Consider the following 17,881-nt stretch of genomic DNA (forward strand, 5'->3'; position numbering starts at 1 on the left):
TTAGCAGAGCATCATTGAGTGTCCTTACAAAACTCTTATTGTTAATAATAATAATGAAAGTCAACATTTATTGATCACTCACGGTGTGCCAGGCACTGAGGTAAACACCTTGGGTGATTGTCTCCTGTATGCTTCACAATAGTCCTATGAGACGGGTGTATTTTTTTTCCATTTTATGGAGAAGGAACTGGGCTCAGAGAGTTTAAGGAACTTGCCAAAAGTCACACAATGGCCAAGTGGCAGAGTCAGGACAAGCCCAGCACTGTGTCCAGAGTGAATGCTCTGAGCTACTTCATCTCTACTGGAAACATGAATGAGATTCCCTAATGGAATGAACATGAGACTCTGCCTCACTCATTCCCAGGAGGGAGAACAAATAAAGGAATGAAGAAATGAATGGACAGATGTTTGCTCTTTGTTGGCAGCCACATCTCAAGGCTGTCAGTTAATTTCTTGCCTTATAATTCTCTACAATTTTACATACTACAATATGACCCAAACGTAATATAGTTAAAATGGATATTTCACTTAATTGACTATTTTAATCTTGAACTAATTATCATGATTTTAATATAAATAAGTCTCTCACAGACAGAAGTTAAAAGCTAGAGACAGAGGTGGCTGCTCTTTGGACAAGCCACCAAACAGAACAGCGCACTTATTTTCATGTTAGCATGTCTGGTAGTACACCGATTGAAGGGATAACCTGCGGATTGGATTGCCTTTTCCCCTCTCCCTGAAGCATTGGGATTTTAAAATATTCTGGATAAGAACTAATGACACTCTTTGGAAGTCATTTTCACATGTTGGGGAAAGCTACCCTCCTGACAGGACTTTTAAGTTGTTGGCCATTTAAAATCCCTGAATTTGGAAGTAGATATAAACATTTTCTTCTCTTTTATTTTGCAGTTGTTAGTAAATATGTGATACTTTCACACTATCACTATGGGTTACTTGTGAAAAGAATTATATAATTTCAGAACTTAATCACAAACAACTCCAAAGGTGGAGGGATATATGGGGGTAAAGAAAAGAAACACAGACCCTGAAATCAGACAGACATAGGTTTGACTCCCAGCTCTGCCACAGACACTGTATAAGGTTAGGTGAGTTGGTTTACTTTGCTGAGCCTCATTTTTTCCCCCACATATAAAATAGAAGTGAAAATACCTGCATCATTCATTTGTTAGGAGCTCTAAAATAAGAAAATATATTATGTGTCTATAGTAGTCACTTAGAATATATTATTTCTCATTCCAAGCCGTTCATTTTACAGTTGAGAATGGAGAATTCTGTTGAGGTCAGAAACCGATGGCCTGAAAGTCATACAAACTTGAACCTAGGTTGATGGATGTAACTTACTTTGTTTTCCAATAATACATTAATTTAACGAAGAATTTGTGAATTATTTTCAATATAGACATTTTATTGTTTATATACTTCACTTCCCACTGCTTGCCATTTTCCTCAGATATAGCAACTTGTGGTCCACCAAAGCTACATATAGCTCATTATAACCCTGCCTAGTCCAGGAAGAAGAAAGTCAGGATAATTCACTTAGTTTATGATCATTCTTTAATAATGAACTATCAGTAACAGGTCACATCTCTCAACAGTTGCTCATGAACATCTAATGGGGCATTTCGTCCTGTTTTGGTAATGATTCAAATGGAACTAATGGTTAATATTTAGATACGATATGATTAGATTTCCCTTACAAAACACTTGTAATTCATATGCACTTGGGAATTGTCACTGTTGTCATAGGCTCAGAATATTGATGCTAGAAGAGAGGACAAAGGTTAGCAATGCCTTCTCTGTACAGGATCAGGAAACTGAAGGCAAGTAAAATTAACTGACTTCCTCCAGTTTACTCAGTTAGTTAGGAAGAGGCAGTGTTGGGTTGAGAAACCAGGTAAACACCTGCTTCTGATTTATCTTAGCACTTACTACACTGTTGGAATAAACTGTTCATGAATATGTCTCCCTACTAGAAAGTAACCTCCTTGAGAACCAGGGTGTGCGTCACAGTCAATCTGAAGTGCAGGAACTTAGCACAGACTCAGTAAAAGTTTTGTAAATATCTATCATTTTATCTAAGTAATACAAATAATAATAAATATATTTAAGGAAAGACTTTTTTTTTTCAAAAATCAAGAACATTTTCTCTTAATCTTATTCTATGAAGTATGACTCCCACGTAGTGAGGTTTTCTTTTTATAACAAACACCCCCAAACTTACAAGCTGAAAGTGAGCTGTCATTCAGAATTGTTACCTGTGGAGATGATTGTTCACTCAACCCGTCAATGGTAGGAGACTCAAAATCTTTTTATGACCCTTCTATTGAACTTGCCTTCAGAATATGTTCACAAGGCACATAAGAAAAATCAACCTCATTGTTGTTCCAGTTGGATTTGTCTCCAAACAGCATTCCTCGTCAGCTTTGCTCACCCACCTTATTTACTTGGCTCTGAATGAGTCAGGCTGTTTCAAAAACCAATTCACCTTGAAAGGATCAAGATTTACCCCTCGCTAAAATTATTCTTAAATTTCTTCAGTATCACTTGGATGGATGAATAAATTCCCAGGGTGACTAATCTGAAGGCAGCAGACACTGAAAACAGATACATTTTGGCATAAATTCATTTACACAAAAAACAAGCTATATAACTAAATATTTTATGTTTCCTTAATCCCTGGGAAGTTGGTACCATCTATCTAACAAGTAAAGAAACTGAGCTTCAGAAGTGATTATCACAAGACCTTCCGTGTGGGTGGCTGCCCTAGGCCAGTGGTTTTCAACCAGGGGGAGGGGGGGATTTTTTTTTTTCTCACATACACCCCTGAAGGGTGAATATTTGGCAATGTCTGGAGACATTTTCGACTGCCATGACTAGGGGGAGGGGAGGAAGTGCTACTGGCATCCGGCAGATGAGGCCAGCGATGGTGCTGAGCATTCTGCAGTGCACAGAACAGCCCCCCACCACAAAGAATTATCCTCTCCAAAATGTCAGTTCTGCTGAGGCTGAGAAAAACCCTACTCTAGGCTGAGAATTCTGACTCCCAGGCTCTTTGGTGGCCTTCACTAGTATCACTGTTAATATCCCCATGTCCCCGTTTCCATAATTGAAAGGATGCGCATGAATTCTTCTTTGGTGATGAAAGAGTAAATTTGTTCCATGCTATTTTGCCACTTGAACATTTCCCTCGGCCTTAGGCTCCTTTACCAAAGAGTACTAAATTGTCACAGAGGTTGCTGGAGATGTATTTGGCATCTTAAAACTCTAATTGGCAGGAAAATTAAAGCAACTTAAAATGTGTGTGCTCTTTAGAGAGATGTGCTATTCCCACCCTATATTATTAGCTCTCAGAGGCAGCTGGAGCGAGAACAGCTGGGACTTCCTGCTCTGCTGTTTTGTCAAGTTGCTATAAACTTGTCCCCCTCACTGAAAAACTGAGAAGAGAGGAGGAAAACAGGGTAAAGGTCAACCACACGTGTCAAAAGGTTGCTTCTCAACTGTCTTTCAGGTGTCCCAAAGGTGGCTCCCCTGTTGTCAATTCAATAAGTGAAGGAATGTACTTGGCTTGGTATGTAACTTTGAAAATAAAGCATACATTTTGGCCTATACATTGTATAGGACAGAATGTCAAGCCTAAAAGCATTCTTTTCCACCTCAGGTTTGTAAATTAAAACATGTAACATGTAGTTACCAAATTTTCTCAGAGAATTTGCTGAATTTTGTGGTCAAAAGTAATTACATCATGCTTTTGCTTTCCCCCTCTCTCTCATAAACAATTGTCACTGACACCAGTGAGGACACAAAGTGCTGAATGTCTGTGGCTGGGTCTTTCTGCTCCATGAAACTCTCCCTTGTTGGCCTAATCTGAACCTTATTGTCTGGAAATAGTCCCCAAACCAAGCATAATTTTCTACCTTAGAAAGGACGCTTTTTACTATTTTCAATGGTCAATGATTGGACAACCACAAAAGTAGATCACATTTAAGTAGAGAAAATAGACGTGCTCTTGATATTTGAGCAAAATATTACAATCGTTTGAGGAAAGGTAAATGGCAGGAAAGGTCAGGGTATTATTGTCCTGAGATATTAGAGAAGTCACTTTTGTCATCTTTCCTTTCTTTGAGCCCCTCCGGCATATGAAAGCTACAGGTCGAAATGTTAGTATGCAGCTGCACTCTGTCTTATACCATTCTGGAATTGTGTCTCATGTAAATCTCACACGCCAAGGAGATTGCCCTGCAAACCAAGGGCAAAGATCATGAGGCAAAATTTTATGACTCTACACCATGCCTCTCTTGTCTGCATGCCCAGCGCACTGCAGGGTCTTATTATGTTGTTGTCGAAGAACTGGCTGACTCAATAAATGGATGGATTCTTATGCTGGGACCCTGGGAAAAAATGCTTTGGTTCATTTTGAAAAAGAGAAATTAAAATTCTTTAATGACATAGAATAAATAACATCCTAGTCACCAACTGGTGATATTACTTTCTTTCCCCTCTCCACCTCACCATATCTAAGTTCTGTCTGAATTTTTAGCAAGGATTAGAGAAGAAAAAGCCCCCCAAATATCACAGAGATAAGTCATGCACTGTTGGGGAAGAGAAAAAGTTTTCCTGAGTACAACCACCAAAGAAACCCCTCAAGAAAAACACTAAAGAAGAAATGAGGTCTAGAGCAAGCTTAAAGAATGTAAATGCTCGTTCCAGGACAATTATGAAACTAGGTGAGAAAGTTCTATGTTAGGTATTCGAGCATTTTTTCCTCTACCCTCAATTGGAAGATAAGGAAACACTGGATGTAAAACTCTTCCTTCCTGAGACGTTGTACATATATACAATGGAATACTACTCAGCCATAAAAAGAACGAAATAATGCCATTCACAGCAACATGGATAGAACTAGAGATTATCATACTAAGTGAAGTAAGTCAGAAAGAAAAAGACAAATACCATAAGGTATCACTTATATGTGGAATCCAAAATATGACACCAATGAACATATCTACAAAACAGAAACAGACTCACAGACATAGAGAACAGACTTGTGGTTGCCAAGGGGGAAGGGGCTGGAGGACGTGTAGACAGGGAGTTTGGGATTAGCAGGTGCAAACTATTATATGTAGGATGGGTAAACAACAAGGTCCTACTGAATAGCACAGGGAACTTTATTCAATATCCTCTGATAAACCATAATGGAAAAGAATATTAAAAAAAGAATGTATATATACGTATAACTGAATCACTTTGCTGTACAGCAGAAATTAACACAACATTGTAAATCAACTATACTTCAATAAAAAAAAAAACCCTTCCTGCAAGAGCAGGAGTAAAGCAACGTACTCTCACAGGTGTTGAGAGAAGACTAGATTTCTACTTATTTTAATTACCTCTCACCCTTTTCAACACACACACACACACACATTTAAAGCCTAAAGCTGCCTACCTCGTGCTAGTTGGAGCAGAAAATGGTGGCTCACTGAAACAGCCTTTGTATGCACAGCCCATGGCATGGAAACATCAAAATGTCCCTGCCCATGGTTCACTGCTTTAAGGAGCCTTTCTTTATGATACAAGAGTCATTGGCCATATCTGGTTTGGAGGCTGCCTGGACACATGGGAAAAGTGCAAACACACAGTGGCAATGAGTTGTGTGTGCCTGAAAGGTGTGAAATTCTCCTATGTCTCGTAGAAGCATGTAGGTATGCACACGGCAGCCTGCTCTGCTTGTGAATGGCAGTAAGATTCAAGTTCATTGCATAACCCCCTTAACTGCTAACCAATAAATTGAAAACTGAGGTGGGAATAAAACTAATTTTCCTGGCTATTTTCTAGCAACAGATCCATCATGACTTTGCTGAATCCACATGTGGTCTCTGTTAACAGATTGAACTTAGACTGAACCTTGCACTCAACCAAGTTTCCCTACAATCTATTCATGACAAGCTACTTATTACAAGTATTTTTTATGGAGAAACAGGCAATATAAATTAACCCTTTCAAAATGAATCTAATAAAATCTGAAAGATGTACTTTCATGAATAACTTTTTATATAACATTATGGTGTTATTTATTTTCATGACTGGGTCATTTTTGAACCTGAGCTAAATCATATAGGCTTTTCTGTTTAGTATTCTAGATAAGCAGCAGCTACATGGTGAATTCGCTCAGTTTTACATTAGCCAAATCTCACATATATTTCCAAAGGGCAGTCTGTGCTTTTAGCATTCACTAATGAAATCACACGTTACAATCTCACTGCCACATACCGCTCCTTCAAGACAGGATGTCACAGCTCCAGAAACAACTTGTAAGCTTCTTCTCTTTTAATAGCTGAGGCCACAGGGAAATAAGTGATCAGGGGGTAGGAGGAAGGAATATTTTAAATGCAAAATTCAAACTATACTTGTGATTTCTGAAAAAAAAAGTCAATTATGACAAACAAGTCTCTAGCTATTCTTGTTGAATTACTTTTAGTACTTTGAAATAAGTTAATTAGCAATAGGCTACAATCCCAGACATACAGAGCAAGAGCTAGAAGATTTGTACTTCATATAGTAAAGCCAAATATTAGTGTCTTCAGTTGATACATGCAGAATTTTCTTCTAAAGTCCTCCAAGACCAGATATTCTGAGAAATTTTCATATACCCAGCATTTTTTTTATTGTTGTTATTACATTGAAAAGATTATGAAAGAAAACATGTTATCAACTGAACGTGATACATTAGAAGCTGAAATGTCATTGTGTAGAGTGGTGTTAGAAAGTTATTTGAGATTTTTGCAACAATTTTGTTAGGTGGGGCACACTTTTTTTATTTTATTTTTTATTTTTTATTTTTTTTGCGGTACGCTGTCCTCTCACTGTTGTGGCCTCTCCCATTGCGGAGCACAGGCTCAGGCCGCGCAGGCTCAGCGGCCATGGCTCACGGGCCCAGCTGCTCCGCGGCATGTGGGATCTTCCCGGACCGGGGCACGAACCCGTGTCCCCTGCATCGGCAGGCGGACTCTCAACCACTGCGCCACCAAGGAAGCCCAGGTGGGGCACACTTTTGACAGAGAAATGTTGGCTTATATCACCTCACTTAAATAAGCACTTATACTTATTGGAATCACCCTTGATAATTAATAGATCAGTCACCCAAAGCTGTGTCTTGCAAGTACACACAGCACAAACAAGTTTTCAGGGACACTCATTCAAACAAGGCCAAGAAAAATTCGTCTCCTGCTGCCAAAAAGGGCAAGAAAAAAAATTGGTTGAAAATATGATAGCTGGCCATCTCACCTCCTGCTCCTTTCTGCCTGGAATGAGTTGTAAAACCTTGGGGAAGGAAATTGGAATGTTTACCAATATTAAAGAATCAGCAATTCCCTTTACACAATGCTTTGTTTACACATCGCCCCCCCCCACCCCCGTCTCAACTCCTTTGGTCTCCACCACCCAGGATTCCCGATACTTGTCAGTCAATTCCAACTTTGCCCAATGAGATGGGCAGAAACTTAAGACCACAGAGAAAGTTGATTGTCTATATGACTCAATCTGAAGAGTTTGCATTTTAGTAGATAAGCCCTGGGCTAGGTTTTCACCAACTCTTTGATTTGCCTCATTGTCAACATGATCTGGGCTTCTGCATAGATACAGCCTCAATTGTTTTAATGAGAAAAAGAACAACAAAGAAAAAGAACATGTAAAGCCTAATTCACGTCAGAAATTTTCCAACCAAATGGAAATAAGTGCACTGAAAAGGGGTGAATGAAAAGAAATTTGAAAGCAAGTCCTGACATCTGGAAACTGGCCGGACTCTCACAACTAGGCCAAGTTCTCCTCCTGTTGGGCATAATCTCCCAGAATACCAACCTCTGACAAGATTACTTGAGATCATGAGAAAGTGAGATAAAAAAGGATACTTTGTAATTTTGTCTGAGCACAGAAACCGTATCACCTACAAAATACAAAACACTGACCTCTCTAGACTAAAATGAACAACTTTGATTTCTTTGCCAATTAGTTTATCATCGCTCTAGTCCTATAGATAAGACATATTGAGATACCCAATTATAGACTTGCCCTGACAGCATCCAATCTAAAGAGGACCTCTGCTTCCTTTAAACCTTCCCCCAAGTCACCAACCTAAACCTTGATTCTATAAGAAGTCCTTTCTACCCTCTCTCACTGGGATATCTCGTGGTTCCCATTGTGTGTGTCCTCCCAAAGGCCTCCTCTCACAGCCTTAGAACGTGGTCTGGGCTGTCCACATCTAGTCCATTTTACTTCTTGAATCAGAAAACTCTTACTTGTTCATCTACTTGGCAGTTCATGCCACAGTTCTTTTCAACCCAAACAAACCCCCCATTCCCTGAGTTGCTGGCTGAAGTCCCCACACTATTGTGTCATGACCTGGTTGACTAAATATCCCTGCTGCCTAGACACCTCATCTTTATGCTCTCTACCCCCATCGCCAGCTACATACTAGGTTAGTTCCTCTTCAGATATTAAGCTCCAGCAATTCCATATAAGAAAACTGAGATCCAGAGAGATTTACTAAAGTGAGTAAACCTCTATCCTAAACCATGCTTCCATGCTTTTTAGAAAAGTAGATGTATTCTCTCTCTCTCTCTCTCTCTCTCTCTCACACACACACACACACACACACTCACCAGGCACTGAATGGGTATCTGACCTCTCAATAGCTTGGCAATTCTCTCCGGTCTTTGACTCTCTTGCTACAGATAATGAAAGGCTCCTATCCGCATTTGCCTGTACTTTAATCTTACAACATTAGCAGAATGAAGGAGAGCAAGAGCTTTTATGCGTGTGCCTGCTTCAAAAATTCTTAGGTCAAAAGTTGTTAAGAGAGAGTTACAAGAAAACCCTCCCTCCTTCCATACCCCAGCATGACCCAGGCTAAAATCACTCTTCTGTCACATAGCCTCAGGGTTGCAAGCTATTACAGAATCTTTTTTTTTTTTTTTACTGCTTAAAATCAGGGCTGGGAGGCCATTGGGTTGCAAGGGGCTGTGATGTTAATTGGCGCTGAAATGTTTATTGGTTTTGGTGGAAGACACTGAGTCTGGAAGTTACTAAGGCTTCTTCCATGGGGTGTGCTTTAGAGCCCAGGGGAACAAAGAATCCCTCCCAGGAGCATTTCCCTGTGCTTCTGAAGCACAGTAATCCAAGGATCGAGCTATGTGACATGGGAGAGAAGATACATGGGAGAGAATAGCAGAGGACCATTATTTGGAAATCGATGATGGGCAGCTCTACCTTAGTGATAGGACAAGCAAATTTGAACTTAAATCTGGCAGGTCCTGTGGGTAGAGGAGTCATGGTTTAGATTTAAGGAAGAACTATCTGAACCTGGGGTGGGGAGGGGACTGATAAATCTTGGGGTTGACTCTCTTTCCAGATTTTTTAAAACCAACTTCATCTGTTGGTGGGGACGATTCAGGCATAGCTTGTTGGCAGACAGGAGCAGGGCTGCTCAAAGTGAGGCTCACCTGGGGTACGTTAGAAGTGAAACTCTTTGAGCTTCGATTCATGAATCATAGCCTCTGAGGGTGACATAAGCACTGCCCAGTTTGCCAAGCCCTGGGCTAGGGAAAAGAATGCTTTCTGGAGCTTCCTTCTGATTTACAAGCAAGACTCCTTGTTCTAGTGGTTCAAAAGACCTAGACTCTTTTTTTTTAATTGAAGTATAGTTGACTTACAATATTGTGTTAGCTTCAGGTGTACAGGAAAGGGATTCAGTTATATATATATACATTTTTTTCAGGTTATTTTCCATTATAGGTCATTATAAGATATTGAATATAGTTCCCTGTGCTATACAGTAAATCCTTGTTGCTTATCTGTTTTATATATAGTAGTTTGTATGTATTAATCCCATACTCCCAATTTATCCCTCCTTCCCTCCATTTCTCCTTTGGTAACCATAAGTTTGTTTTCCGTGAGTCTGTTTTGTATATAGATTCATTTGTATTACTTTTTAGATTCCACATATAAGTAATGTCATACAATATTTGTCTTTCTCTGTTGGACTTTCTTCAGTTAGTATGATAATCTCTAGGTCCATCCATGTTACTGCAAATGGCAGTATCAATATTTCATTCTTTTTTATGGTTGAGTAATATTCCAGTGTGTGTCTGTGTGTGTCTGTGTGTGTGTGTGTGTGTGTATCATATCTTCTTAAACCAATCGTCTGTTGATGAGCACTTGGGTGTTTCCATGTCTTGGCTATTGTAAATAGTGCTACTATGAACATGTATGTATGTTTTCCAATTAGAGTTTTCGCGAAAAATCTAGATTCTGATTTGATAGCAGCACTGGCTCACACCACCACCTGAACAAATTATTTAGCCTTATTGTCCTTTGATTTTCTAAATTGCAAATTGGGAATAACATCTGTTGAACAAAGGAAGCCTCTAATAGATATATGTTGAAAAAAAGAATCATACAATGAAAGCATCTTGTAAACAAGGATTATTCTAATGCTGGTTTTCCATAATGTCCTTGATATTCTTTCTCCTTAGGCATATGTAGCCCAAAGAAGCAGCTTTCCCTTTTACTGAATAGAATGCTAGCAGACCAGCTAATGTGCTGACCTATTTGGGGGCGTAGTCTAGGGGGCGGAGCCAGAAAGCTGTCCGTCATGAAGATTGATGTCACCTGTAGCTGTCTTTGAACCATTCTGAGTCTCACTCCCTCAGTGTGGTGTTTCTTGGCTCCCCAAAGCTGCTAGGATGACTGGTGCTGCAGGGGAACAACTTCCCAGAGCCCAGCCCCCCACCAGCTGGGTGAGTGCACTGACAGGGTAAATCAGCAGCACAAGTGTTGTTTGGGGAGTTGCTGTGAGCTGGGATGTGTCCCAACTGAAAGGAAAAAATAGCCTATTGTGCTTGTGAAGCAGAAAGAGATAGGACCCAGGGAAGTCTGCCCTGAACAAAATCTGTGGTCCATCCCCAGGCCCAACTTCTGACCACTCTAGTCAAGGTTACAGGGCACCATGTTATGCTGTGCACAGTGCAGTCTGACAGCTGGTTCGCCCTTCCACGTTGTTCCCTGCAGCCTGATGTTCCCTGGCCCCCCTGATCTTCCTGTCCATTTTCTGTCCTCATCCCTCCCTGAAGTATGGAGGGCAGAGTCTGCCTGCAAGCTGGGAGACCTGATTATGATTCCACCTTTGCTGCCGGTTAGCTCTGTGACCTTGGGCGACATTTTAGCAGTCCTCTGGCCTCAGTTTCCTTACTAAATGGAAAACAGTGACATGGGAAACAGGCACAAGGCAAGGAGGACTGAGTCAGGTCACGTCTAAGTTCCCTTCCTTTTTATTATCCAACAGCAGTGCTTCCCTAGGGGACCCCTGCCAGCGTTCTATCTTGAGGCAAAGCCATACACTTCAGATCTGCTCTTTCATAGCTTTTCCCACCCCACCTCCAGTATACTTTATCTTCCCAATGCCTAGACCTGACTTTGCCTTCCAAGATGACAAATAATGCATTACATGCACCCACTGCTAAGAAAGGTGAATTTCACCTAATTTGCAGGAGCAAGCATGGGACTCGGAGTCAGACCCAAATAACAATCCTGCCTTTGCTAAACTAATCTGGGACTTTTAAGCAAGGTACTAGACATTTCTCAGGCTCCATTTTCCACCTCTAATGGATGTAATGCCTACTTTGCAAGGCTGCAGGGAGGATTAAATGGATACAATTCATGTAAAGCACTTAGCACAGTGCCTGGCACAGAAAGTGGGCTCAACAAATGTAGTTGCCTCCCTTTCCCCAGTTGGATAAAAGGTGCTTATTAAAAACCAACCACATCCTTCTTCCTTACCCTCAAGGCAATGACTGTGACCATGAGAATAAATGGGCAGGGCAGTTAGCATAGTATTAAAAAGAGAGCACTTAATAAATCATCATTTTACTATTACCATTGTCATCATCATCATGAGATAAATTGCTGACTTGTATAAACATTTTCTAAATTAATTTGGCTTCAATTCACTTACAAAGATGCACTGCTCCTTAAATATCCTGACAGGTGGTCTAGCTGAATTTTTTTTAACTAAAAAAACCTATAATTTAATAAACTTCCACAAATTAGGGAAGGACTTGACTCAAGTTACACACCTTCTTTTTAAGAACGTGTGAATTCCGTGGGGGTGAGGTGCAAAAGCTGGTGTTTGAAAAATAAATTAAAAATAGGTCTTTAAGAAACTAAAATCTGTGTCTTTTGGCATTGCTAAAATGTAGAGAACGCATCTGCAGTATTTAGAACCGGTGGCCAGATTGAAAGTTACGGTACCTAAATCCAGGCTGGATTTAGTTCCCTGAAAGCCACCCGCATCTTCAAACACTGTTTTCTAAATTCATGTGCTTAGAGTTTTGTTAACCCAAATATAGACATAATGAAAAATTATAGTGAAACTAGTCAAATCCAGGATTGTAGGATTTTAGAACTGGAAAGGATCTTGGAGATAATTGAATTCAAACTCCAAATTTTGCAAATGAAAATATACTAAAGGTCCAGAGAAGTCTTAACATTGCCTAGTGACTTCTCCTTTGGTGGCAAAGGACTTTCTCAGTGAGCAGCTTTGGCACAACAGCAAAAGGAAAGTGACAGTAAAAGTCTTTTTTGTGGGCTTTATCACTTGGTGAGAAGAGAAAAATATATTTTGGGGGAGTCAAGTGTTTTTTCACTACCTGTATCAGGAGTAATAAGTTACCTTTGCAAGGCATTATCCAAGGATTGACAATGACCTTTCCCTATAGGCCTCACCCAGAAAGCTGAAATATGTCCAAACCAAACCAAACCAAACCTCTGGATTTCACATTAACACCATACACAGAATACACATTTTGTAACTGGTTTAAAAAGGGGCTTTCTAGTACTGAGACAAACTCCATTGAGAATGCTTATAGCACAAGTATCATGGCCAGGTTCAGATATATTTGCAAGTCATTTGCATAATCCTAGAGAGGAAATAGTTGACTCTACCTATAGGGTCTTCATTTCTACTTTTTAAATTCTTTTCCCACTCTCTCTTTTCACTGGTAAAACTCTACTTTTCCAGATATATAAGCCAGAGGCAAGTGAAAGGATCTGAATTAGAGCAGATGGCTGAGGACATTTTGTCAAAATTAATTCCATGGGCTGTTAATAAGTGTTATCTGAAAAAAAAAATCAAGTGCTTGGAAAACATTGTATTAGTTATAATTAAATAGGATTCTTCACTTAAATACTTGTTAGTGCCTTTTATATGCTAATGTGCATTGTGAATCTTTTGGGAGAGTTGTGTAGATATATATTATCATTTTCAACTCTCTCCTAAATTATCTGATCGTTATTCTACAAATCCTACTTTGGTAATGCTGTACTAAAGCATAAGTAACCAAAAAGCAGTTCAACGTATAACTTGCAAAGTCCTATTGCATGAAATTGCATAAGAGAGAAAAATGAAAGTCATTTATTCCTTGAGTAGATTTTCCTTCTTGACTTCCCAAAGGCTATTCCCTACACAGGTATGGAGTCAGGATATGGTTCTTGGCCAAATGCAAAGTAGGCAAATGGTACAGAAAAGTGTTTAGAACTATACAACATAGAACTAAGCATAGAACTATACAACAGAAGGTAAAGCTGGAAGGGAAGACTCCTTTCATGCCCAATATGTAAATGTTCGAAGTAAAGCTTTTTAAATTAAAGGTGTAGCAACAATGAACAGAATTAGAGTCAGCCATTCCCCAGACCCCTCCTGTCCCCTTCCCACCTCTACTGGGGATTCCTCAAAATCTGGAGGCTCTATGGGGTAGGTTTGGAAACAACACATTCTTACGTGTATATAATTCCCTTATTTTTAAGTATGTAAGGTAAGTTGTTATTTATGAGAACAATTAATTTTTATAGAAAGTGGTTCTATTAAAGAAAAAGTCTTCTTGTTCTGATGAATACATTGATGGGACTAACTGAATGTAGGCTTAGGGCCAGGGAGAGAGGTGAATAGTTTGGTGCAATAATCTAGAGGAGAGTGTAGCGTCTCCACCGCAATATGGGGTTGGGGGAAGAAAACAGATGAGGAAAGGACAGGAAGCGGGTGGAGGAGAGGATTCAGTCAGAGGACTAGAGTCTAGGGTGAAAAGTGGTACAGATGTCTCAGAAGATATTCCAGGTCAGGAGATTTGTAATTCCAGATGAGTCTAAAATTCAACTTTAAGGCATCTACATTATTATGATTATAAAACCTCCCTTTTATGCTCAGATCTTCAGTAAAGTCCAAATAAACCACTATATAGAAATTGAGCAAGAAGCAAGTTTCATGTCTCAGGTTATAGAGGGTGGGACGTGGATAGGCCACATGGAAAAATCAATCCATAAAATTACGTAATCCAGAAGCAACAAGGGCTCGTTCCACAAGAATGTAAGAAATCTAGACATCAGCAGAAATCTTAGGGAAGGCTTTACACTTGCATAGAGCATACAATGAGGTTCCCCAGTAAGGGCTGGGGATCTTACTTCAATTGAAAGAACAGGGAGATCCCAGCAAATACCTGAATAACAGAAGGACGTTACACTTTTGCATGGAGGAATACTTCCTCTCCAAGGACCTGTGGCTTTCATTGCCAAAAAATGCAGTATCCCCCAAACGAGTTAACCTATATTCCTAATGATCAACTGGATCTACTTGGATGCCTTTCTAGCACTTTAAATTTAGCATAATCCTGATTGTATCTTCTCCCTGTCCGCCCCAAGTCCCTGTATCTTTGTTTCTTGCTTCTTTGAATGCACCCATCACTCATTCTACTTCTCAAGAAGAAACTTTATTCTCCCCTCTTTTCTTTCATTCACACCACATAGCTAAATAGTCATCCAACTTTTGCTGTCGCATACTGTCCCCTTCTACATTTTCTCCCTTCTTCAGTTTAGTTTGCATATCCTTGCTAAAACGGTTCCAAGCACCTCTTAACTGCTTACTTTCTTCACTCCATCTACCCTCCATGCTCCACCAATTATCTACCCAAAATTCACATCTGGTCAAGTCACTCCACCACTAAATATCATTTGCTAGCTCCCCATTGCTCATAGGATGACGTTCCCTGTAGCCTGGCTTTTAGCCGTCCTCAGTGCCAGTTCCTAAGCTCTGACCAGTGCCGGCTACAACCCCAGAGCCCTCCTCCACCTCACCTGTGATGGTGACATCTTTTTCTCTTTTATATGTTATGATTTATTATATTTAATATGGTAAAATTTAGATTCATTATAATTTAATCTCTCATCACTTTAAGTTGTACAATTCATTAACTATGTCCTCTAGACTGTGCAAGAAGGCTTTTAGCCTTCTTGCAAATGTGTTCCTGCCCCACTACAAATTTCATCTGCCATTCTCCACCATATAGCATTTTCACCTCTAAAGGCCACCCACAGCATTTTCACCTCTGAATCTTTTCTCCTCCTTTTCTTGTCTTTCCCTACAAGACCTTGTGCAAAACATTCATTCTCTGCCTCTTTACCGTAATTCAAAATATCAGTTAAAGTTAAAAATAAAAGGTGTGATAGGAATTGTGTTTGTTCTTCAATGTTTGCCTTGTTTAATACTTTAACTCAAAAGAATAAATAATATGTACAATGCTACATGTTGTATCAGGGGAATGAGTTACAAAGATCTTTGGTGATTGCTAATTACACCTCACAGGTGACTATATGTATGTCTGGGCTTGACCAATGGAATGCCTACTCTCTGGAGATTGATTCTTGCTAACGATTGATTCTTGCTAACAATGTAGTGTAAAGGCATAGAATACAGCTTGAGAAAAATGGTGCTTGAGTCTTTGTTTCATCATTCATTGTCCAAGTGGCTTTAGGCAAAACATTTCACTTCTCTGAACTTTAATTTTTATCTGTTATACAGTATCTACTTCCCAGGATTGTTATGCAGATCAAATGGAATCAAGTATGTGAAAATACTCTGAAAAAGTAGAGAAAGGGCTTTGTAATCTATAAAATGCTATGCAAATGTGAAAAGGAGTGCTATGAAAAGATAACTGGACATGGGGTCAAAATGCATGGTGCAGGGATTCCCTGGCAGTCCAGTGGTTAGGACTCCATCTGTGCTTCCACTGCAGGGGGCCCAGGTTCGACCCCTGGTTGGGAAACTAAGATCCCGCAAGCTGCATGGTGTGGTAAAAACGAAACAAAAACAAACACAAACAAACAAAAACCATGGTGCTGTGGGTTGACCTGTGTCCTACAAAATGACATATTCAAGTCCTAATCCCCAGTACCTGTAAGTGTGACCTTATTTAGAAATAGGGCATTTGCAGATGTAATTAAATTAAGATGAGGTCACTAGGGTGGGCCCTAATCCAATATGACTAGTCATTATAAGAAGAGAAGACAGAGAAGCGGGGAAGAATGCCATGTAAATGTGGGTGCAGAGACTGGAGTGATGCATCTGTAAGCTAAGAACCACAATGGATGCCAACCATCGCCAGAAGTTAATGCAGAGGCATGGAAAAGATTCTCCTTCAAAGCTCTCAGAAGGAGCCAGCCCTGCTGACACCTTGATTTCAGACTTCTAGCTTCTGGAACTGAAGGATGGTAAATTTCTTTTGTTTTTAAGCTACCCAGCAGCCTGTGATACTTTGTTGTGGCAGCCCTAGGAAACTAACTCACATGGGTGTGAATTAACTCCATCACTAATTAACTATTTGAATTTGAGTTTAATTATTTAAAAATTTCCCCTGATAACTTAAGGACACTTACCTTTCTGTGATTGTTTCTCTGAGACCACTGGCCACCCCTTTGACCACGGTGCTAGCTTTGGGGGTCAGCACCACCTGAGATATAAAAAATGATCCCTTCTTCCTTCTCTCCGTGATGGATGCCTGAAGAAACTGGATCAGTTTTTCCGGGTCTGTGGTGTTGGCCCAAGGTGCTGGCATCATCTGCCCAGGCCAGAGAAAGGGTACTTCCAGAGCCACTGGACTGTGGTAGAAGACGAGCACTTGGTAGTCCTTCTCCCACAGGTACTTTAGACTCACTTCCTGGGCAAAAATCGCTGGGCACATTTTATTTCCATAGATGTCTTTCAGCATTTGGACGAGTTTTTCATGGTGATACTTCTGCATCCCATAAAAGTGGTTGAAGTCCAAGAATACTACCTCCTTATGGTGATCTGTGAGGAATGCATTGATCTCCTCAAGGCCTTCATTGACTTTGGCACTGAACAAACCATGAGCAAAGTAGAGTTCATTGTCGGGGTCTCTAGGCTTGGTGGAAATTCGAAGATCAAAATAACGGATCCCAGCTCCTAGCTGACCAGTAAAGTTCATGGTTTGAGTGGCTAGCCATTTCCGCATCAGCTTTTTCGCCACAGTTCCAAACACAGAGACAAAATTCTGGACAGTTTCTGGCTGTTCAGGCCCCACTGGAGAGGCTTCATCAATGTAGAAGCTGAAGGAATCATGAGATCCTAGAAGAATAACAAGGCACAATGTGGTTACATTTCAGTCCTTTGTCCTTCCCAACTTCTTTCCCTCTTGCCATGTCCATATCTCTCCCTCAAATGAGCCAAAGGAAATACTAAGGAATATTTACCTAGTACATTCGAATGTCTTAGAAGGGTCTTTTTTTATAACCTAGTGTAGTACATGGAGGACTTCAACTGACCAAATGGTTTGTAAAATGATAAGAAAAAAAATCCCAACTAATCAATTTTTTAAAATTCAAAAGATCATCTTCTACTTCTGTAAACCAAGAATTTAATATATTCATTAGGGTTGGTTTTCCATATAGGTGGCATAAGTGACCATTCATAAAGTACAATTTATAGGAACTCACCAGTTCCCAAATACTTTGTCTACAATCTTGC

General features: G+C 40.0%; 1 protein-coding gene across 1 annotated transcript in view; it reads right to left on the bottom strand.

The window, feature by feature from the left end:
* PLCXD3 (phosphatidylinositol specific phospholipase C X domain containing 3) overlaps positions 1 to 17,646 on the bottom strand; it is a 59,275-nt gene extending 41,629 nt beyond the window's left edge. The window contains exon 1 of the mRNA XM_022598439.2: positions 16,774 to 17,646. Within this exon, the coding sequence (XP_022454147.2) occupies positions 16,774 to 17,369 (596 nt within the window). The 5' untranslated portion in view covers positions 17,370 to 17,646. The remainder of the gene's footprint in view (positions 1 to 16,773) is intronic.
* Between the last annotated feature and the right edge of the window lie 235 nt (positions 17,647 to 17,881).

This window comes from Delphinapterus leucas, chromosome 3 (assembly GCF_059928025.1).
Source record: "Delphinapterus leucas isolate spDelLeu-1000000601 "Yukka" chromosome 3, BTC_Dleu_Yukka2, whole genome shotgun sequence".
Taxonomy (NCBI): domain Eukaryota; kingdom Metazoa; phylum Chordata; class Mammalia; order Artiodactyla; family Monodontidae; genus Delphinapterus; species Delphinapterus leucas.